This window comes from Cinclus cinclus, chromosome 14 (assembly GCF_963662255.1).
Source record: "Cinclus cinclus chromosome 14, bCinCin1.1, whole genome shotgun sequence".
NCBI lineage: Eukaryota > Metazoa > Chordata > Aves > Passeriformes > Cinclidae > Cinclus > Cinclus cinclus.
The window spans coordinates 11,771,568-11,794,798 of NC_085059.1; the positions used below are offsets into that span (position 1 = coordinate 11,771,568).

Below are 23,231 nucleotides of genomic sequence, written 5' to 3' on the forward strand. Positions count from 1 at the left end.
CTTAGTTCACAAGTTTATTATGAAAAACACTGCAGCTCTGTCCTGCAGTAACATTGTTTTACAGAAAAAAAAACAGTTCTGTTCAAAGTAATTCACTATCCTTGGACAATTACAAGGGTCAATATGGTAGGGCAGAGTGGAAAAGGGAACTGAGTGCAGACAAAAAAAAAAAAAAAAAAAAAAAAATCAATACAATTAAATTAAACAGTATTCCCTGAAAAATAAAACAAACAGTTTCAGAACAAATATGAGGCCTTGGTACTTATTTTAAAAATGTTCTTTAAGCTTCAATGATTGTTTGCTGCTACCCTTATCTACAGTCATGCTGAATAAAGCTATAGCTAAATGGAAAGTTAAATGTATTCACGAGGTGTTAATGTCTACATATTATTTGCAGTCTCTCCGAGAAAGCAAAAGTAACTACAAATAGCGCTATGCCAGAAACTGGTTTCTTGACCAACAATGTTGCTTCAGCATGCAATGAACTGGTTCATTCTAAAGTGGTCACAGTTGTTGATGACAAGAGGCTTTGTATTGAGTATGGCACGTCTTTTGGTCCATGTGAAAACAAAGTTTGAATGTTAAATACTTTCCGACACTTTGGAGTTACTGTTGCTCTTCCCATTTTCTTTAGGTCAACATATGGTTCATGGCAATACTGTACAGGTCTAAAATCTCTTTACAGGAAGTAGTCTGGGGTGCGACGAGTAACATGCGGCTCACCTCTACGTGGTGCCGGGTCAAACTGCAAACTGAAGAGCACAGACATCAATGAAAACACAAGAGCTCAGCTTACATTCAGGTATGTTCTAGTCATGAATTACAGGAGCAGTGGTTTAACACAGATCAGTCTTTGCAAGTTTTATCAACCAAGTTAAGTAATCTAGAACAAGTGTTTCAGCTCTTCCACGCCTATTAGTGTGTACTTTGAACCATCACATTTTTAAGTTCCTCTTACCATAAAGACCTGGAGATAGATTAATTTTAGCTTTAAGATTCAAGCTAGTTGAAGATTAGTATCTATCAGAAAGTTAAAGTCTCCAGTTATTTTCAGAGGGCAGTTTGCACAGTGCTTTTGCCTCATTTATCAGTAAAGTTGCTGCTGCAACAGTTAATTAGAAATCTCATTCAAAAAGCTGACATCCCAACACCTGAAGAATTCAAAGATCCCAAAAATCTCCCACCCAAGACCAACATGAAGGCATTACCTTAGATGTGACAGGCTACTCATGCTCTCAAATCACATTCCTACACAGTAAGCCATTAAAATCCAGGTAGTTATATAAAACAAAAATGAGGAGTCTCATTTCCATCTGATAGAGAAGATCTCAACAGCTCCAGAGGCTTGAATCCAATACTTGAAATGTACTAACCCAACAATTCCACACCCACTCCATCTCCCAAAAGCTTAGAAGTGAAAAAAGCCCATACTTTGACACAATTAAGTGGTATATTAAAATCATGGGCAGCATAATTCTAATTTTTAAACATACTTACAAGGAGTATTTTAGAGTATCATCAAGTTCCATAATTGCAGCCTGGTTGCCACAACGGTAACAATAATTTGGAGCACTGAAAATTGTTACTACATTCCGATCATGGCACCAGTTGTACCCCTGGAGAGGAAGGAACAAATAATTACGAAAACCAAGTTAATGTACCCCGTGTAACCACCTGACTACAAACTAACCTTTTAATGCACAGAGCCCTAAGTGGCATTTCTAGGGTTACTTTAAATAAGCTTAAGGCTCTATCTTTTTTCTCTTCCAGAAATAAAAAGGGTAAGAAGGAATTCTGGCCTTCAAAGGTTGCTTCCTACTAGCAAATATGAGCTAGACATTAAAAAAGCAAGTCCAGAAAACAAACCACCTAGCAAGATTCCTCCACTGCATTAGCAATAAAGAGTTAAAACAGCAATTCTGAAGTACACAATCTACACTGAACCTTCAACTGTGATTACCAAAACCAGAGTCCAGACATGCACTTAAAAATCTGAACTGCTAGGACTAACTAGAGACCAAGAACAAAAGCATACATCCAGGCTAAAAGGAAAAATTACACCTTTTTTCCAAGAGACACATTTGAAAACCTCTATCTACATAAAAATGCAATACCACATCTAGTACCAACACCTGGTTTGGGCTATTACTGTAAATTTTCAGGAAAACAAGGCCAAAACAAAGGTTACTCTACTGTCAAACTCCTTAACAGCACATGAATACTGTCAAGGTCAAGTTTCTGGAGGAAACTTGTCACAGCAGCTCATGCACATCTCTGACACACAGAACATGCAATAAATGGACCAAGGACACAATCCAAAGTTTGAATATACACAGGCTGTCCTGCTCACCTCCATTACCAACTGATGAGCTCTTGAAACCAATGTAAGGCCATTAGCATGGTTAAAGGTTTCTGAAATATCCTGTCCAAATGTGTAACCTGCACCTCGAGGAGAAATTCCCCAGCCACCGCGATCATCTGGATCTGACCATAGCAAGTCACACATGGGACCCTGCAAGACATGTAAATGATGTTTCAGAGGTGAAGTACAAAGAACCAAAACAAAACAAAAGCCAAAAAAACTTGCACTTGCACCATCCCTGCACAACTATGAGACTTCAGATTATTTCCTTAAGCAAGGATATGCCCCTCATTTTTCCTTTAAAAAAATCCAGAACAGGAATACAGCACTTCAATATTGCTAAGTTGATTTGAATTTCATTTTCAGCCTGTGAACTTTACCCCCCCAATACATGCTTCATCAATCTCATTGGCTTAGAAAATTATTTTTCAGTACCTCATGGGGAACTTCCTGCAAGCGATCAAGTGCTCTGATGTGATCCAGTGTATCTATGGATGGAGAGAGGCCACCATGTAGACAAAAAATCTGCAAAAGTTAAGAAACATGAAGTTTATTTGCATTAATCAGTGCAGTTGGAACTGTTTAGAATACATGATTATGAGAAAAAACTGCATGAGATTGTTTTAAAGATGAGAGCTGACAGAATACAGCGTTAAGATCTCCCTTTACAATCCAAAGCATTGAACTTCATCAAATGTCAACATACCTGGCCATCCACCAAGGCAGTTAGAGGCAGGTAATCAAAAAGGTCTGTAAAGTATTTCCAAACATTTGCATTTCCGTATTTCCTTAAACATTCATCATAGAAACCATAAACTTGTGTGATTTGCCTGCTTTCATGGTTCCCTCGAAGAATTGTGATACGTTCACGGTAACGGACCTAAACAGAACAGTTTATTTTAGCACATCAATGAGCAACTCTTCCCCAGAACAGAATCTGCACTCCTCAATACCTGCCACACAGCAATAAAGCAATTTAAACCAAACCATCCTGAAGATTCAATTATAACCTTTGAGGTAAAAAAAAAGGAATTGTTTTTTTCAAATCTTCAGCTGCTGAGTACTTCTGAGATTAATTACAAGTTGCATTTATTATTACTAGTGGACTTCACTACACCTGTGCATTAAGCTGATCTCTCCAAGCAAATTCTTAAAGATTGCTACTTAGGCAAGTGAAAAATGAACACTCATTTTAGATAAAGCTCAGGCTTGAACCTGAACATTTTTATAATAATATTTTTAAGAAGTGACTTAGAAAACTAAGACAGCCAAGAAGTCAGTTTCAGTACCTCGGTTACCAATGCAGTGAAAATCGTAATAGATATTAAGTGCAGTCAGGATAGTAATGATCTATTTTATACAAAACTAAAGCTGAGAAGCAAAGTTACCTTAAGAGCTACAAGCAATGTGACTGTTTCAACTGAATAATATCCTCTGTCAACATAGTCCCCCATAAACAAATAATTTGTGTCTGGTGATTTGCCTCCAATTCTGAAGAGTTCCATGAGGTCGTGAAATTGTCCATGGACATCTCCACAGACCGTGACTGGACATCGCACTTCTTGTACGTTGGATTCTTTTGTCAAAATTTCTTTAGCCTATAAAGCAAAAAAGCACATAAATGTTGAGTTTGTCTATGAAGAGCTGTTTTATTCAAAGCACGCTCTACTTCCAACTCTGCTACCTGCTGCTCTCTTTAGGAGCTCTTGTCCCTTCCTTCTCTGAAGCACCTGAGGTGAGGTATCTTCACTTAAATGCTGTTTATCTAAAACCAGCATTTCACTTTATGAAACCCCACATTAGTAATTAGTTACATGGCTTTTTTTCCTCCTTGAGGACAGATATCTTAAGTAAAACTTCAGACTTGCCACAAAAATGGTTCTGCAAAGCATAGAACAATGATCATCACTGCTGGAACTTAAAATTTTTAAATATTTTGAAAAATTAAATCTAAAAACCCTGTCAACCCATCTTACTTCCAAAAGCCCAAACTCAGACACGCTCAAACACTACCAACACCTTGGCACTCACCTGTACAAACATCTTCAACCCACCTGCAAAGGGAGGGAATCCTGCATGAAGCAGAATGAGAACATCCACCGGTACCAGCAATTACAGAGCAGGTCATTACCTGTGCACATTTCCTCAACAAGTTCTGTGATTAAACACAGACTAAAACATCAAGCTGTCTCTTCATAAACCAAAGCTGGGTAAGATCTTTCTCATCACCATTTTTTTCCCAAAAAAATGTGTCTATAGAAGTTGCAGACAAAGGTAATTTGTATGAAGAAGCATAGGCTATATATAGCACCAGAAAGGTAATTTTGAAATAATGCAAGACAGTTGTTACAATTTGTTCTCAGAACAGTCACAAGATACATGCCACAATAATTTGCTAAATCAAGAAGGTATTAGAAATATAAATAGTAACAAGTTGACCAGTTTACTACTAAGACTTCCCTGTTTTTCAGGAGTAAATGCTCCTATTCAAAAAGGATCCTTTTCTACCTCATTACCTAAATTACAAGAGAATATATAAAAAACTATATTCTATTCTGTAACTCAAGTTGTCTACAATACAGTGGCTGATAATACCAACCAAAAGTGGTGTCAGTGTTCCACACATCATTCTGGCTGACCACCATGGTTACCACTTCAAACAGAAGCAGCACCTAAGTTAAACGATGGAAATTAATGAAACTCAATGTTTCACTGCAAAGAAATGCAAAAAATACAGCATGGCTAAGCACCCTGCACAACACAAAGCTTTAGATGTCACTCTGCAGACAGATTTACATCAAAAGTCAGTCTCATATGACATTTTCCACTTGCTCTGTGCCCAGCACTAAAGATAGGTCATTCCTGGCTTGTGGTAGATGCTAAAAGTGCAGATTTATTTTAAGATAGCCTGACTTAATTTTAATGCAGTGACACTCACCGGATGTTTTGAAAGTGTTTTAACAGCCTTAGCCTCCTCTAATACTGTCTTACATTCCGAGCATTAGCCAGCTTAGTTCTCCTTTTGACAGAGAACATCACAGATACTTATCTTGATATAAAATAAGTATATTTTATATCACTTTGATATAAAAAACCCTTGCTCTTTAATGAGAATGTTTCTAACATGAGATTTTCTTAACACACTTGAAGCACTGCACAAAGAATGCAGCATTCATTTTTTTATCAAAGGTATGCAGCATTTGTGCTGAGAATGGCAGAGTTTTCAGCAACTGAGTTGTTGCTTCCTCAGTTTCTGAAATATTAAATCACTCAGATATGCACGTGACCAAACACATAGAGAAGTCAGACATCTACTCTGATGGAAAAAGACTGTTCCAGGTCAACTTGCAAAAACAGCAACTTCTGTTTAAATCCTGCAGTGGAGGAATGCTGGTGCATTTCCATGTTCTAAAACCAGTTTAATGCAACACTGTGCTATGAACTGTTTAGCTAGTTTACAGTCTTATGTCCCACAGTATTAGAAGTGGCACATACTCAGGTGCTTAAACACTATTTGGCTCTATAAAGGAGCTTCAGCAGAGCTGAAGGTAGAAAAAAAAAACATCCTGAAAACAAGCCACCAACAAGCAGTCTACTATATCCCCAAATTTCACAATAAATAAATTCCTATAAAAAGGTAAAAAAAAAAAAAAGGACTTTTAATATACTGAAACAATACAAACACAAGCTCGTAAGACAACAGCACATTTAATACTGCAACTTCACAATGGTAAGTGATCACTAATACTGCTCCTGCAGTATCTGTGCTCCTGATCTTGTACAGGAACACACAGAGCAATTCCACCTGGTTCCACTCCCTCTTCTTATTGATTCTTGATGGTGCTGCTTACTCGCCAAGTCACAGCTCCATCCCCTACCCATCCTTCCCTCCAACGAATGGACTTCCCACCAGCAGCTCTCCTACACTTCCTCATAGAGGAAGCAGTAGAGCATTCTTCAGCATCCTTCAGCAGAAGGTAGGAAACTCCTTGATCCACCCATCTGACAAAGGAGAACTAGGAAAGACATGCACACACCACCCCCTGAACTTCAAACACCCCAGGACCTATCCCTGGACCTACTGCCACAAAGGATAACAGTGCAACCATGCAGTAATTTGGTATCAACATTTTTTTAAACATCTAGGCTTCACCACCTATCATCAGGACAAATAATGATAAAATTCAGAAACAAACAGATTTTCTTAAGCACCTATTAATTCTTTTGTATCTCTTCCTTTTTTCAGTTATTAACAATTCCTACTGTTAAGACAGCCCTGAACTTCTTTACACTTCCAACACTCAATCTTTTTTACATAGTAGAATACCACCACAAATCAAACTTCTGTGGTGCTTAAGCAAAAACGTGTTAACAACCTACTATATTACAGTTGCAAAATAATGCCTCTGAATCAGTTTATTTCTTCAGCACTACACTCAGATTTCAAAATACAGTGCAAACACATACAAAGTAAGACTGCAAAGAACATGTTACTTCAAGTTGATAAATGCTAATTTTACAGACAATTACCAATGAAGTCAAAGACATAAACACAGCTGTGAGACAGTTACACAAGAAGACTGTAACAAAAAACAAGTGCAATGCTGTCATAAACTACTGCTGAGGTAGAAAGTCACATTTTACTCACAACACTCTTAAAGTTCAAACAATAAGCACACATCAAACACATTTCAGCTTAGTCAGTGATTGAAATTCATTCTGACTTGATACTGGCTTACTCAGTCACTATAAAGAAAAATTTTGTAGAATCCCAAAACTCAACAAGAATAAATCTAACATTGGTTCAAACACACAAGCAAACAGTTTTCACTTTACTATAAAAAGAGCAACACTGTGTAAAAACACAACTAGTACTTAAGAATTAAACTGTTCCTGACCTGCTGCACATCATTCAAAGGCACAGCTGAACAGTACCAAGCTGCTTTGGTGGCTCTGTTTACAAAGCACATCTCTGCAAAATGCTGTTCTCAAAACACAAAGATCAGCTTTGCTGTTTTAAGACAGTACAAGATCCAAGTGTATGAACTGCCATGGATAAGAATTTTGAAAAGATGGCTATTAAAGCCACTACCATATGACTCTCAGATCTTCAGTTTATTTAATGAGATGCATGGGTTGTATGCATGCAGATGTGTCTCTTATTTCCCCTTCTGCCTCCAAGTATTTTTATCCTATATACCACAAATTAAGGCTCAGAGTCAAGTACCACAAAAGCCATAAGCCATCCATTTTACTTCCTCAACTTCCTCTGTACTGAGGATAAGCAAGTTCCCCTCACAAGCAGTGTACATCATCAACCTTATTTCAAAGAAATGATTTCTAGTGGTCCATTTCTGCAAAATCCTTGGAATTAATCCATACCCAAATTCCTCAGTGTTTCTAAAATACACCAGGTATTTCATAATTATTCCAACCCCTTCTTAGGTCCCTACATTCTAGCATGAGCTCTGACAACTCAGCCCATTATCTATCCTGAAAAACTCTGGGGCACATAAAAGAAAATAGCAAGACCCAATCAAACAAACATCACTGTGTCTGTGTAGAATTGTAAATCAATGCTTGAAACAGCACTATGAAGCACTCATCAAAAGATTACCACTACTAACTCAGTAAAAAATATACAACCATTATTTTAAATAGACAACACAGCCCCTAAGTCATGGTTGCAGATGGTAACGCATCATTCTTGGCAGACAGAATTCACAACTGCAGCCCACCATGCTGTCTAGTAAAGTGTATAATGAGAAGAATCCAATGTAACTAAGAAATAGTTGTTTGTAGTTAGCATAAACGTATTTTGATGAGATTGAAGACTTTGACCACACCCATAATTTCTTTTTTCTCACCAAGGTGCACCGGACATGACTAAAGGTACAATGATCAGCTAATTGGGATGAATACTGCTTTTAGCTGTTCAAACATCATGACCTGGAAAAGATTCCAGTTCTAAGCAAAGTCATCCATTACAGTCACTAACCCTTCTACAGTTTCCCCCACTCCTCCTTACATGGGAAGAAAAGAGAGCAGGGTCAGACAAAAGATGGGCTTATTTTTTAAAGCAAAAGGTGTTTTCATTCACTGAGGTTTTAAACAAAACTAGAAAAATGAAGCCTCCAATAACACCTTTCAGTGAATGAGGCATGGCAGTCAGATTACACAACACAAATGGGAAACTGATTTATCCTGAACTTTGCAATCCACTAAGGAGTTCAGTGTGAATGTGTAAGTAGGAACAAAATTAAAATTCAAAGCTCCCCATTGACATTTAATAATTTAGTATTCCAAAATAAGTAAAACCAGGATTTCCATCCACATAGAAATACCGAGCAGCAAAATACTCTTTTGCCAGGACATTAGATGATGCATCTGCTTTCTCTATGGATTTGTGACTAGCATTTCTAATCTCTGCTGTTCGGTGGGAAGAGAGAGCAGTTTAAATACAGCATCTTAGCCAACCAAAACAGCAACCCCAACGCCAGGACTGCTGCAAGATTAAAATAAGACAACTACTTTCCTTTATTGCCCCTAAGTTCTAGAAGGCCTACAAGAAAGGATGCAAGCAACGAACTTCTGCCAAACAACCCTCCCTTCCTTTGTATTACAAAAGTAAGGACTGACACCACTGGAAACCTTGATAGTCACTGCAACATTTCCATTTGAAAAGATCAGTAATGCCATTACACATTCAGAAGAAGTGGCGACTCTGGGAGAAGGGGAAATACTGATTTATCAATCAGTAGTTGACAAGAGCAGTGGGGATAGGAAGAGGGTCTTCTGAAAGAACTGTGTAATTATTTTGCTTCATACAAAAGATATTAGTATCTTTAACTTTAAACTGAAGAATAATCAAGAAAAAACTCTTCTAAAAAGTATAAGCAGCCAAATAACTCAGGAACCCTTATGCCCTCCTTGCCTCATGGGAGTTCCAAGAAACACAGCAGTGACAGCAATGCAGGAAGCTGACCACTTACAGGGATGTTTTTTAGTCCCCTCTGTAGAACAAGCTGTATTAATTTTTAATCATTCAATACGTTAAAAAAGAAACAGTCTAAACCTATTCCCAAACTAGTTGTGCCTGATATAAACATCGTCCAGCTTCATGCAATGAACTCAAAGTTCTCAACCCTTTTGTTCCAGTAACTTCAACACAGCTTGGCACAGTCAGGACACCAGTTGGAGGATGGCATGTCAAAATTCAATAAAGTTTAGAACTAACCAGCAAACAAAAAATACCTGTATTGGAAGGCATGTTCAAAATATTCAGCAGAAATATTGGAGACCTGGCTATTGAGTAACTGAGCTCCAATATTCATTCTTTAGTCAGGAATAAGTTTTTTCCAGCTTAATATATACTACCTGAAGAAAAAGAACAAGAGCATTACTGAATACAGGTATAGTGTTCAAAGGTCCCTAAGCAAGAGTGAAAATTGAATCCCTGCTCTTGTGATTCCCCTCACACAGATCTGTTGTACAAGGCCTTGTGAACTCTTGCCAGACACAGCCAGACAAGTCTGGGTTTTGTGCTGGGCAAGGCAACCCAGGTGAGTAACTGAAAATGGCTCAGAAACGATCACAGAGCAGCACTGCCATGACATCTAAGGAGGCACAGGTAGATTTGAAAAGGACATCAGTCTTGCATCCTCATCCATGTCTTTAGCCTCAAACTGGCAGAACTCAAAGAGGAACTGCTCTGACTTAGGAGTGCTTCCTGCTGTTAGCTTAAGCTATACCAAAACAACACAACTATCTTCCACTCCTATTTGATCACAACTAATGTTGCAACTAAAAAGCAAAAAACCCAAAAATCACACTGCTAGCACAACTCAGTTTTTATAGAACTTACTAGAATGGGAAAAAACCCCCAGGAAGACCAAAAAACAGAAGGCTGCTGATGCTACACTCACTGGCACATTCAAGATTTAATTTTTATAGGCACATCAAGATGTTGTGTGCAGATCTGGACTAGGTGAGAAGGCTGGCAAGGTTGGCACTTCAAATGCCTTCTGTGGAAAGAGACAACTTCCATTTTTCATTATCAACTATAACACAAAACAAAATGAACCAAACAAAATGAAACAAACCACCACCAAAAAAACCAAAACAAAACAAAACAAAGAAACCAAAAAAAAAAAACATAAAAACCCACAACAAATCAGAACACTGTACATGAAATTATTTTCTTCGAGTGTTCCAGAATAATCTAAAACACAATCATTTAAATGTTATAAAAGGCTTTGTACACTACACTTGTAACTCTTCAGAGAGAAGGTGTAAGTAACTACATGGGCCTGTCAATGACTTGATCCAAGTATGTTCAACAAAGCAGCCAAAGAGCCTCAAACCACCCTCTGGTCTCCCAGAGCCCCTAGAACAGCTACTCAGGGGCCCTCCCACCACTGGCAGCAGTTCCCTTGCTGCACAATCCAGAAGCCAGCGCAGTGGCAAGGCAGAACTGCAATGCTTGCACATTCCTCTTCTGCCAGGGTCAGGGGTGGAAGGACGCAAAACCTGCCCAATGCACAACCCACCACACAGGATGCCACTTTTACTACTTGGGAATTCTGTTAGGGAAGATTTCTTGGCTGACTTACAGCAAGTTCAGACGGGAACATTAATTTTCACACTCATCTTAGTCTGAAGAATAGTTAGTTATACATGATGGATATGGGAATGCAAAAGCTGGCTAATGGAAAAGTCCTTGCAAATGCGGTTGGAAACAGTTTAAAAATCCATTTCTGGCCAAAAATAATCTGCTAAGAAAGGCAATTCCTGAACACCATAGGAAGAAGAAGGGAACACATGCCTCTGTCTGAAAAATAAATTGGGCAGACAACTCAGCTTAAAACACAGGAGTGAGATACACAGAACATGTAAGCCCCATGCATGCATTAGAGGAACTGAACTTTGATTGCATAGGGGTTTTTTGACCCAAAAGAAAGCACCATCAGAAACATTCTTGTCCTCTCAGAATTAAGTCACTTAACATAAGGTGAATGAGTGTGCACAACCCACACAGCTGCAGTGGGTATAAGCATCTGACTTGGAAGATCAGGTGTTAAAGTGAAAATTCTACAACAGGAAAAAATATAGAAAAATACATAGTGAACAAGGTCCTTACCAGAGAACAGTATGGGCCAGAAACACATCTACACTACAAAAATTAGCAATGGTGACAAATCAAAGAACAAATGTAACCAATATCATTGTTACAGATCAAAAACTGCAGTAGTCAAAACTTCAATCAAGGTTTCTCAAATGCCTTTACCAGTATCAGTCCTTCACTTATTTTAGAATATTTTGATTAACTGCACTATCCATACATAGGTCTTTTACTAGCAGTTCAAGAACCTTGAACACTCTACATAGTATATAAGACCAAAGAGTCTTCTCTCTCTCCAAAAATTGGATGCCACACTCAAACTCACTAAATTATGGAGTAGTGTTTTGAAGGGAGTGCCTCTTGACACCTCTGCCTCCACCTGCACTAGATACCTTCTGCAATAAACAAAGTCAACTCTATACAAAAATTCACCTCATTCATTTGTGCAATTTTAGACTGCCATCCCACCCATCCTGAGCAATGTACCACACCCCCAGCTCCTGTGATATAAAAGGGCATTTATACACAGAGGAGACAAGACCATTTCCCTCCATCCTCACAACGGATGGGAAGAAACTCTAAACCAGCACCCTTTATTCAAAACGGCCAGTGGAAAAACTCTCACCTGGCAATAAAGGCCTTCTTTTCATCTCTGCCAATTCAGCACTAATAGACAAACACTGTTGAAATGCAACAGTAACTGGATGGGTATATTTTGACTACTTTTTTAGAACTTGCACTTCTCAAATGCTGAAGCAAAGCACACATAATTGGTCACTCAACTGATGTAGCACTAAATACACAGCACACAGTAAGCCTAGAATAATTTAACTGTCACTCAGAGGTTGATTATTTCTAATAATTTGTGAAAGTATAATGTATTATTCATGGTTACAAATTACTTCTAGACTTGGAAGAGGTTTCTGCCCAGTTCTCACCACCACCATCACCCAGGTAACCAGGCTCAGTGACAGACACACCAAAAAAGAAACTGGGATGCACAAACGGCTGCACAATTATCATGTTTGTAAAAAGCTGCTACGTTCTTCAGGTATCAATACTGAAATAAAAGTGAGTCCTTAGGCTTATTCTTATTAGACAGGCACCAGTTCTGCCCACACAAGACCCCAACAGATCAAGAAATACTCGCCAATGAAACCATCTAATCAAATAGTGTTACCAAGAAAAAGCCCTTTTTATTTTTAAATTGTTTATTTTAACTAGCTGTAGCTGCAACTCAGGGTGGTGAAGAACAACAGTTTATACCTAGTACAGTCTTTATCTGTCCTTTGGAACAAGAGCTGTATTTGACACTGTCCTTAAACTATTCATGGAAAAACAGCCTTTTGATGTGATTACATACATCCACGAAACTACTTAAACAGTCCAAACAAAGCACAACCCAGCGAGGTTTCAGAGTCAGTGCTGGGAACATGGAAACATATTAAAGCCAGTGCTGTCCCTCAGCAGCAAAGTGCAGAACTGAGTTCTCACCCCACTTCCATGAACACAGCAGAAACAAGAAGATGGGAAACTCATACATATTCCAAGCCTCAGGGCTTACTTCCAATTCATTGCCTCAGAAACCATGAAGAAACTTAACTACTCTTAGAAAGTCCAAGTAAATCCACCTGTAGTTATCAGCAACAAATCGACTTTCCCTTACTTCACCAGCCCTGTGGCTGGACTCCGCACAGTGCTGACCACACACACGGCACACACAACCCAGCCAACATGATGAAGGCTGCTGCAAAAAAACACTGTGATTGGAAGATTTCTCTTCCACATTCTCATGGCTGCTCATCTCAGTTGCTCATCTCAGCACGCCATAGTCAGACAGTTTTCTATTCTCCTTTACCATTATCTTGATGATGAGCATTACATATTTATCCATAAATACAGCTGATTTCTGTTCTTCACTAAGAAAAAACAAAAATGTCATTTTGTGCAAACTCAAGACTGGGGACTACTGTGTATTCTGCAAGGAAACTCTAGTGGTATGCCTACTTCTCACTGAACTAAAACCCCCAGTACACTGAACGCTTTTTGTACATTATACATGCCTCATGGTCCTGCAAGTTACCATATAACCCCATAAAATGGGGCCACATGCACTCAGTACTCTGGGCGCACCCAGGGATCCAGAGCCCAGTACCCATCAGTTTATAAACGATGGGCAAGTGAAATACTTGCCTCTCACATAAAGCAATACAAAGAAGAAGCTGAACTTCCGTCATTGGAAACACAAGTGGAAATAGCCAGGCAGTGACATTGCCACTCGCTTGCAACACCCTTTAAAATACACAGCCCAGGTCAAATGGAAACAGTGTTAAGTTGCTGGAATACAAGTGAACTAAAATATGTACTGGAAGCAGAGCTGGTCTGGCCAAAAGCACTGCAAGTGCTTTATTAGGTTCATAGACAGTCCTTTCGAAACAATTTTCTCCCAAAACAACTTGATGAAGTATTTGAAAGCATGATTCCAATTTTAAAATATCGTAGGTACTTCCTGTGGCAAGTATGCGGGATTCTTTGGAAGCCAGGACATCCATAACTTTATGTATTCCTTAATACCCAATTCCCCAAAAAAATTCACAAATATTCCATCCTTCAGTCTAGAAATACAGCAACATCAATGATTAAAAAAAAAAAACAAACAAACAATTAAAAACCAACCAAACAAAACCAAAAACACCCCCACCCACTACCAACAACCCTCAGTTATTAAGTTACATTCAGAATTACAATTCAACTGGAAAATGCTTCTGGGCACTACCAGAACAAAATTTTCCTGAATTTCCAAAACGCAGTCTGTCCTGGGTTACAGAAGGCTTACAATCTTTCTGAACTATGAACGTCTCCATCAACAACACATTGCTCTGTAACATCCACGTCTCAAACATTTTTAAACCATCACCATAAAAATATGGAGTTATATAGGATGTCGAATGCTAATTCTGTGAATTTCGTGAAATCCAGAAACTTTGGGAAACCAAAACCCCAAAGCTCACTTACAATTACCTATAAACATGTCTGCTTATTCATATAATGAAAAATAATAATAATAATAAAAAAAAATCAAAGCAGCAGATCTTTACCGCGCGTAATTTCCAAGCGCTTACTATAAGCTTTTATTTTCATTGTAATAACTCACGCTACTGGGGGTTGATTTAGCATTTAGCACGACCCGGGGGGGGTCTCTCGGGGGTCTCTCCCAGGGACCCATCGCGGCCGCGGCGCCATTTTAGGAGGCGCTGAGCCGGCGGGAGGCGGAGCCGAGGCTCCAGCACAGGCGAGGGGCCGCGGCTCGCCCGGCCCCGGCCCCGGCCCCCGGCCCGCTCCCCCCGAGCCCCCGGCCCGTCCGAGAGCCCCCGCCCGCCCGGCTGAGCGGCACCGCCCCCGCCGGCGGCTCCCTGCCCGGCCCCGCCGCCTCCCCGCAGCCCCTCGCTTCTCACCTTCTCGCAGAGGCTCTTCACCTGCCCCTCGGACAGCTGCTTGCACTCGTTGAGCTGCTCCACCCACTGGTCGAGCTCCTTGGTGAAGACCTTCTCCTCCATCCCGCTCTCCCCCTCCTCCTCCTCCTCCTCCTCCTCCTCACCGGCTGCTGCTGCTGCCGCACCGCCCCGCGGGCCCCTGCGATCCGCGCTCCCCACAGCGGCGGCGGCCGCAACGCGTCAAGGCAGGCGGGCAGGCGCGGGGAGAGGACGGCCCGGGGCACTCCGGCTGCGGCACAGCTGCCGCTTCTCGCTCCGCACCGTGTAATGGCCGCCGCTGCTGACGTCACCGGGGGGGGAAGAGAGAGACGCCGCGGGAGATGACGACGCATGCGCGGCGCCCGGGCGGGGCCGCGAGTGCGCTCTGAGGGGAGGGGGCGGTGGGTGGCCGTGGTCCCGCCCGGCCCTCGTTCCCCGGTCTGGGCTCCCGGCGGCTGGCGCTCTCCCCGTGGGAGGGTCCCTTGGAGGGCGTTGCGCAGTCTCGCCGGTCACAGCCCTGAGGCGAGAGCCAGGCTGTGAGGGGTCGCCGGCTGTGCCGGCCCCTTCTGTGCCGAGCGCCGGCTCCTCACGGGCACGGGCTGGGCAGGGTCTCCGCCTGCCGAGCTGCTGCTGTGGGGTGAGCAGGCGATGTTTCCGAGGGCTTTGTGCGGCTTCGCAGCGTTCGTGGTTCTCCCTGCAATTAATGCCTATAGGTATCTCCGTGGCGGTGCAAGAGACTGGTGCCAGGGTCTTTGTGACAGGATGAGGAGATCTCTGCATAAACTAAAACATAAAACGTTCCACCTCCGCACGAGAAAGAGCTTCACGTTTGTGGGTAGCAGAGCTCTGGAAGGGGCCGCCCAGGGAGGGCGTGGAGTCTTCCTCTCGGGAGACTTTCAACCCCCCCTGGACACGTTCCTGTGCCATCTGCTCCAGGAGACAAGTGCCCTGGCCCATGGGTCTGGGTGATCTCCAGAGGCCTGTTCCGACCCGAACAACTCTGTGATGGTGAGGTCCTGAGCCCAGCTACTGTGTCAGAGAAGAGGGGAGGGTGCTTGGATACTTTGAAATAAAGCTTTTCAGTTCCTACTCATGAGCCTTAAATACCATCTAAATTGTACCACCTGGTAGTGCTTAGGTTAAAAAGGCTGTGGTGCATTTCTTAAAAACAATTTATACTGAAAGAGTTCTTAGAGGTCCGGAGTTTATTATGACATTTTTAGACCGAAGCAATGCATGAAGTGCAGTGTAAGTGTTCAGTAAAGGAAATTAGTGATGGACCTTTCAGGAAGGTAGTGTTTTTTCAGGAAACTAGTAGTGACCTCAGCTACCTTGTTGTACTCAGATACTTGCTACCTAAGGGGAAAATACATCAGTAAGACCCAGATAAGTTGCAATTTAAAAAATGTAGGAAATACTCAGAACCAATTTCTAATGAATGATGTATTTTATTGCAATCTGCATCTTAAATTATAGAGGAAGATTTCCCTTAAATAACTTACAAAAGGAATTAAATGATCGGTTTAAAAAAGTAAGATTTTTTCACTTAAATGGGTCAAAATGTTGATAAAATTTGTTAATTTCAAGAGGGCACAATGACTTCTCCTAGTTAATTTGTGTTAATTGTCTTGGTTGTCACTTGCCTAATACAGAGTCTAACTTGTTAATTTTTTTGTTTACTATTGAAGGATATTAAAAATTCCATAGTGAGCAAGGGGTAAGGAATGTTTGCTTTCATGGGTCAGTCTCAGTTTCTTGTTTTCATACTCTCCTGTTAGACATCAGTTGGTTTGAATTGTCTCACTTAAGTTTTGTTTATCTTCCAAAATAATTTTGCTGTTCTTACACAGTTTCCCATCTTCAGATGACCTTAGTTTTGTGCTTGAAGTTGTAGAAGGAAAAATACCATTCATTGAGAAGTGATAGGATTTAAGAATTCACTCTGTAGCACATCTTCCCAAAATAGTCTTGAGCAAATACATGCAAAAAATATTAAGCAATAACATCAACTCTTGTGTAATTTGCCAAGCTAAAGTTCATTTTCTTTAATAACTATTGACTTTCTGGCATAGTTACGTATTTGAGGATCACACTGCAAACCATCTATACAAGCTGTACACCTCACACCTTCCAGATTTCCTCACACCTGCCAAATAAAACATGGCAGGATTTCAGTCTCAGTTTTGTAGGCAAACAAGCCAGGTTAATAGTTTCTTCCTGCTAGTGTGGATCAGACTGGACACTTCACAGAGATTAACAATCACTGCTGTCTTCAAAGCAATTGTGATGGTTCCCAACCCCGCTGTTGGTTCCCAGGAGCATAGTGGTAAAGAAAGAAATGCTTGAAAAGACTCAGTCACAGCTCTTTTTCAGACAAACTCCACTTGGGAAGGGGTAGGTGATTCAGCACTCCCTGCTTGCTGCTGAAAGCTGAAGCTGTGCCACTCACTATAGGAGATTTCAGGACTCTGCAAAGGAAATTCAGGATTCATTTATCTGGACACTCACAGAGAAGGGGAAAGCTTTGGATTCCATCTCCATTCAAAGCATTAGCTCTGCATTTTATCCTCATACAGTTTTGAACTGTCTATATGTGGATCAGAAATCAGATCTCCTTCCTCCCTCTGACTTGAGAATGACAATCGATAATTTACAGAATCATAGCTGCTTTTGTCTTCTTAGATATTTATCTGAGCCTTCAAAGGAGAATGTAATAATGAAAGGATATGTGCTGTGTTGCGTAAGTTGGATGTTTGTCAGGACTTCAGATACACAGTAAGATTAAACTGTAACCTGTGAGATGGCAGTAATAAATTGTATTTAGTATGTGAATACATGCCAGGTGTGTCTATGGTTTGTACCTAAGGAGCTGTCTGGGTGTGGCTGCCCCTGTGAGTCAGGGCTATGGAGGCCACGCTGCTGTGGTGACACCTGAGTCAGAGACCCATGTGTCACATGTGTGGCATTCTGGACAGAGGTGAACTGGTCAGGCTGACTGCACTTATGTTTATACACATCCAGCTGTAGATTATTCAGCTGTTAGCCTGTAGTGCCAACTAATTCTGTACTAGTCTGAAATTAATCTCAAACTCATAGACAAGGGTGTTAGTAACTGCAATAATCTTAACAGTAACACCAACATTTCCATTGTACTATGAGACATCAGTGTTCAAATGAAGACTTATGCAGATTTCTATCACACCATCCAACTATACAATGTAATGTCAACTGAGCATGTAGGGTAAGGAACATGTAAATTAGTTTTCTTAACTCTCTGTGAATATTTTAGTGATTCTAAATTATCCATCAATGCATGTCCAAAATGTCTGTTGCTATGGTGTTTTAATATTAGATGCAGAATTAAAGAGCTATGCAATACAATATAAAGACTATACTCTACAATTTAAAGGCTATACAACAGTGTAACAATGAGCTGCCACCTTTAGAAGTAAGGCTGCCAACTTTGATTAATACGTGTATTTCTGCAAGCAAAGAATATAGGCAATGGTACATTAGTGTGGAAGTCAACTGCCTATATGAGGAAAGGGACTTCTGATCGAATAAATTCAGAAGTATATATCATGTAATATCTTGCATATTCAGATACTGGTCACTACTGGGTAAAATATATGTCTTGTGTCTTAATAGTCCCATTAAATCAGATAAGCCTGTCAGCTTAAGTAGAACCATTGCAAAAGACCAAAAGAAAAACAGAACACATTTACAACAGATATGTTACATCACCACAAATACTATTTCTGTGTATTTGACTAATTTCAGAGTCCAAATAGTACATGACAAAATCAGCGACATCAGTAATAGCACTATCAACAGAGGCCCACTCACTTTAACTGAATGGCTTATGTAAAAGAAGGACTCTCATTAATCACCTTGTATGCCACAAAATGTATTTCTGAAATCTTCTAGTTCATCATTCACCCTCATAGAATAGAGAGTGTAGATAAAAGATAAAGATGATGTAGATAAAGCAGGAAGTACAGTGTTTTACTGAAAGAAGAAATTACAGAGTAACCATGAAAATCACATTTTCAAATCACTATGGTTACAGATATTTCATACTCAGGAGTCTTTTAAAAGCTAGAAATAGAGTGCTGATTCTCCAATGTTAGGAGCTTAATATTTTGAAAATATTTTATGTCCTGCTCTCTCCCTGTGAGCATGGCACTGAAGTCTCTGCCTGGCTGGGTAGGAGTACTGAGGCAGTGGGTACATCCTGGTGCACCTGAGCACGCGGCCACATTCCTCCTACCTATCATCTACCAGTTTTAATCCCTAGAATGCTTGACAAACACCACCTGTGCCAGGACAAATACTGTCTCTTTATTGCCAGATGGACAAATACATGATTTCAGCCCGATGAGGAAAGAGATACTGAAATGAACTCAGTTCCCAAACATGACAGAAGCGTTGAGTCGAGAGTAGAAACACCAGTTCAACAGATACTTTGGCCCATCCTTAAAGTCTTTCCTTTTAAACTGATAACATATGTGAAATGTCCTGTTCAGCTCATGCTGGGGGCTTTAGGCTTGCTGATTGCTGGTGTAACACTCTGATCAGCACAGCTTATGTTACAAGTGCTTTCTTTGGAAAAACTCCTATTATTCAGTCCTTTCCATAAACGATGTTTAAGTACACAACAAATTATTAATATGTACAAGCAGTTGTCCTGGAGATAATGTGATCCCAAGTGTGTTTTTTGTAAGTGGTACAAACCTGGCACATCCCACATGCCTTTTATGGACAATTCCTACATAATGTTTCCTGTGCTAGATATAGGTTAGGTATATATCTTTGCTTTTTGTGCCAACACTCAGTGGAGAAACCACTGCTTCTGGCTTTCAGATGGCTGGCTTTATGAATATGAAAAATGTAGGGCTTGTAAGACATGGAGTTTTTTAAGCTGCAACATCTTAGCAAGGGGCTGAACTGCTCACTTCTGTGAAATCTCAAACACAATGCAACATCCAAATTATGGCTAAAACCTTGCAGGATCTATTTTCTCTCCTCATCCCGCTCCACAGAATTATGCCAAAATGTAGTAATGAATCCAAAAGAAGGCAGCTGGCTAATGTAGCTGGGGGAAGCTTCAGGGCCATAATGAGGATAGTTTTCCTTAGAATGAGACTGCTATCCTATTAAATGTCTATAAATTCAGGTGACACTTTGTTTAGGATTCTAATAACATTTCTATCCTTTAACTGTGCCCTTGCAAAGTAGTTCACTGTGTACTTCAACCATTCTTACCTTTATTTTGCATCTCTTGTCTGGTACTAGAGATTTCTGTTACACTTCAGCCAGGCAACATCTGACTGTTGGAACCATTCTGTACCTGTTTACTTGGATGAATGAAGGAGATTCTCCACATATTATAACTGTTGCTTCATTTTTTTTGTCTTACTTTTTTTTTTCTTTTTTCTGTTCTTTTTTTTTTCTTTATCAATATTTACTCATCAGTTTACTACATTACATTTTACTACATTACAGTTACTGTCATAATGACCTTGGGCTGGGCCAAGCAGTTAAGCTACAGAAAGTCTGCAAAAAAGGATTGCAGCAAGAAAATTTAAGTTATTGCTACCTTACTTTCCTGCCCAGTGAATGAATGTCATGTTTCTTTCATAGCACTGCCACTGTCTTGCAGTGAAGGAAGCATAAACTCAGCTGCTGGGGAGTACCTGTGGCTTCTTGTGGATGTTAATATGATATCCAAGTTGTTTTGGAGATGTTGCAGGTGTCTTGTGTGACAAAATAAATACAACCTGCTAAGGATGGCTTAGCTAAACTGCTGCCTTGCCTTCCAGCTCAGCATCAGCTCTCAAGCCCAGTTCCAGTGCTGGCTGCTTCTTAGATGCTTCCTCTGAAGAGAAAGCCTGGGGAGGGAAATTTTCTTCAGAAATCTCTTTGTGTATGTGCTAAGGGACTAAGGAAAAGTTCACTGCACAGGCACACTTAGATCCTGATTTTGCTTCACTGTGATTAACAAGTATATTATTAGTAATAGATAGTTACAAATAAGAACCTGACCTTATTTTTAACCAAATACTGAATCAGATCTAATTGTAACAGGTGGGTTCACTGCTGTGCTTTGCTCTTTGAAGATTCTCATTCAGAATTTCAGTGCCTTCCATCTTAGGTATTAAAAATAGGTGGCAAGTTGTATAATTCCTATTGTTCCAAATCTTGTTTGCAGCTTTACATGACAGTGTTCTCACGAAAATGTTTATTTTAAGTGTGGAGTGGAAGAATGTACTGTAGAAACCTGAAATTATTTGCAATACTGGGAAGCTGGGTTATACAGAGTCTAGATAGAACTGTCTCTTCCTTTTTTTTGGTGAGCCACTTAAAAAACCCCAAAGATATTAATTAATATCAAAATGTGTAGACTGCCTGAGCTTTGGAATTACAAAGTCCTATGTTGTCAGTCACAAACATCCTCAGATAAACTGCCTAAGCAAAAGTTCCTGGTCATTCCAACTCAATGACAATGTAATATTTGTGAGTGTAATAATAGTAAATATATATATATATAATAAATAATAATATATAAACATAAAATGTAATAACAATGGCAAATTACTCAGAGAGTAACCCCAGGTGGATAAAACTGCACTTGATAAACCTGAGCTTTCTCATTAGTAACATTAGTAACAGTGTGTTTATTCATGAAGTACTATATCCATTTTTAGTAGCTAAGACCAATTATTCCTCCAGCCATGAGCTATGTCACCTTTCCTCATCTTCATCATATCCATCAAACACATGTGACTTGGGAAGGATGAAAATGTTGGGAAGAGGTAGGGATCAGGCCTGAGAATATTAGATACCTCCCTTCAGCTGTAACAAGCTCCTCTGCTCTTCATGTGATCATAATAACAACAAAAGCTGATTTATTCTATTTGAATAACAAATTTTAGTTTTTCATCTTCTGTTTCATTGCATGCTGTGACCTCCCTCCGTGATCAACATCCTTTTCACATTAAAGCTAGCATTTACTCTTCCTGATTACTGTTCATCTCCTCTATCCCTTTTCCTGTCCATAACTTCCTTTCTTCCCCCTTTTCAGCCTCACTGAGTTGGATCAGCCAAATGATCTGCAATACCTCATGAGCTCTGAAAATATAATTTTAAACTGTTTTTTCTCCCTGGAGTTCTGCATGAGATAAATATCATAAAAATAAAAAATACACCTATAAATTTGACTAATAAAAATCTCAGATTTGTCAAAAACATGAGAAATGTCCATGAACAGTGACACACGAATCTCAGTGGTAATGCCAAAATTCTTGGCATTTCAGCTGGAACTGGGAACTTACTGAGGGAGCATCTGACATCCTTAGTGATATATTACAGCATCAGTGGTAACTGCTGAGCTCTTTCACTGGCCAAGTAACATTCCCTGTTAGCCCCATCACCACTGTATTGAAGTGCAGGTTTGTCATGCAGGTGCTTCTCACACCTGGCTGTTGGATACCCAAACCAACAAATCCTAAAAGTTTGCAGGTTAAAGCCGAGTTTGTGCTGGGCTGCCCAAGTGCACACTCAACTTGAGCTGAGTAACCCCTGGAGTCCCTCCCTGGCATTAAGGGCATGCAGAGCTCAGTCTTGCTGTACTCAAAGGCAGGAACCAGTACTAACCTTGCTGCTGGCTGGGGCACACAGAAATTTACTCTCATGTGTACATGTCTAGCACAAGCATAATGTTAATTTGTACACTCAACCAGTGTGGTTTTCCTCCTCGGATTACAAACTGAAAAGATCAATGAAGTTATGACTGTTGTTTTCACTGGATGAATAATTACTCCATAGTTAAATAATGTTATCAGGTGTATTATCAGACAGAAGAACTGTTTTCAGGAAACTGTCATAAATGTGAGCAATTAACAATTTTTCAGTTCAACAGTGAATGCATCTGTATCAGGACTGAATGAGTGAGAAGCACTCGGGGCCTGTCACAGCAGTGATTGATCTCAGCCATGCAGAGTGAGAGGGAGTTTCCACCTTCACAAGGGAGGCTCCCCAGCACAGAATCACTGGGCTTATGCTGTGGGGCACTGCCCAGCAAGTTTGACTCAAATTTTACTATCAAAAATAATCTTCAAAAAATTCATCTGAACCTCCTCAGAAGAACAGTTATTCCAGAAACATCATCACCTTCCAAACATCAGATACATTACAAGTCATTCTCAACAGTATGATGCTTAAATTGACCATTCTTGTGATGGAGCTGTTCCTATATGAAGTCCCTCAATGTAAC

General features: G+C 40.2%; 1 protein-coding gene across 2 annotated transcripts; it reads right to left on the minus strand.

The window, feature by feature from the left end:
* Positions 1 to 15,044, minus strand: PPP2CA (protein phosphatase 2 catalytic subunit alpha). Of its 2 annotated transcripts, none has more exons than XM_062501945.1 (7): positions 14,939 to 15,044; positions 3,751 to 3,960; positions 3,069 to 3,242; positions 2,798 to 2,887; positions 2,351 to 2,512; positions 1,498 to 1,616; positions 1 to 752 (listed from the first exon to the last, which is right to left on the minus strand). In XM_062501945.1, the coding sequence occupies exons 1-7, from the start codon at positions 15,038 to 15,040 to the stop codon at positions 680 to 682; spliced, it is 930 nt and encodes a 309-aa protein (XP_062357929.1). In that variant the 5' UTR covers positions 15,041 to 15,044; the 3' UTR covers positions 1 to 679. The 2 variants fall into 2 exon arrangements, with proteins under 2 accessions (XP_062357929.1, XP_062357930.1); XM_062501946.1 differs by lacking the exon at positions 14,939 to 15,044 and adding an exon at positions 4,394 to 5,272.
* Between the last annotated feature and the right edge of the window lie 8,187 nt (positions 15,045 to 23,231).

What these genes read in the sequence shown, in the direction of transcription:
- PPP2CA (XM_062501945.1), bottom strand. Translation starts at nt 15,040, where the DNA reads ATGGAGGAGAAGGTCTTCACCAAGGAGCTCGACCAGTGGGTGGAGCAG. An exon ending in CTGCCTTGGTGGATGGCCAG is followed by an intron (nt 2,888 to 3,068) that starts GTATGTTGACAT and finishes TAACTTTTGCAG; the next exon opens with ATTTTTTGTCTACATGGTGG. An exon ending in CTCATCAGTTGGTAATGGAG is followed by an intron (nt 1,617 to 2,350) that starts GTGAGCAGGACA and finishes CTTCCTCTCCAG; the next exon opens with GGGTACAACTGGTGCCATGA.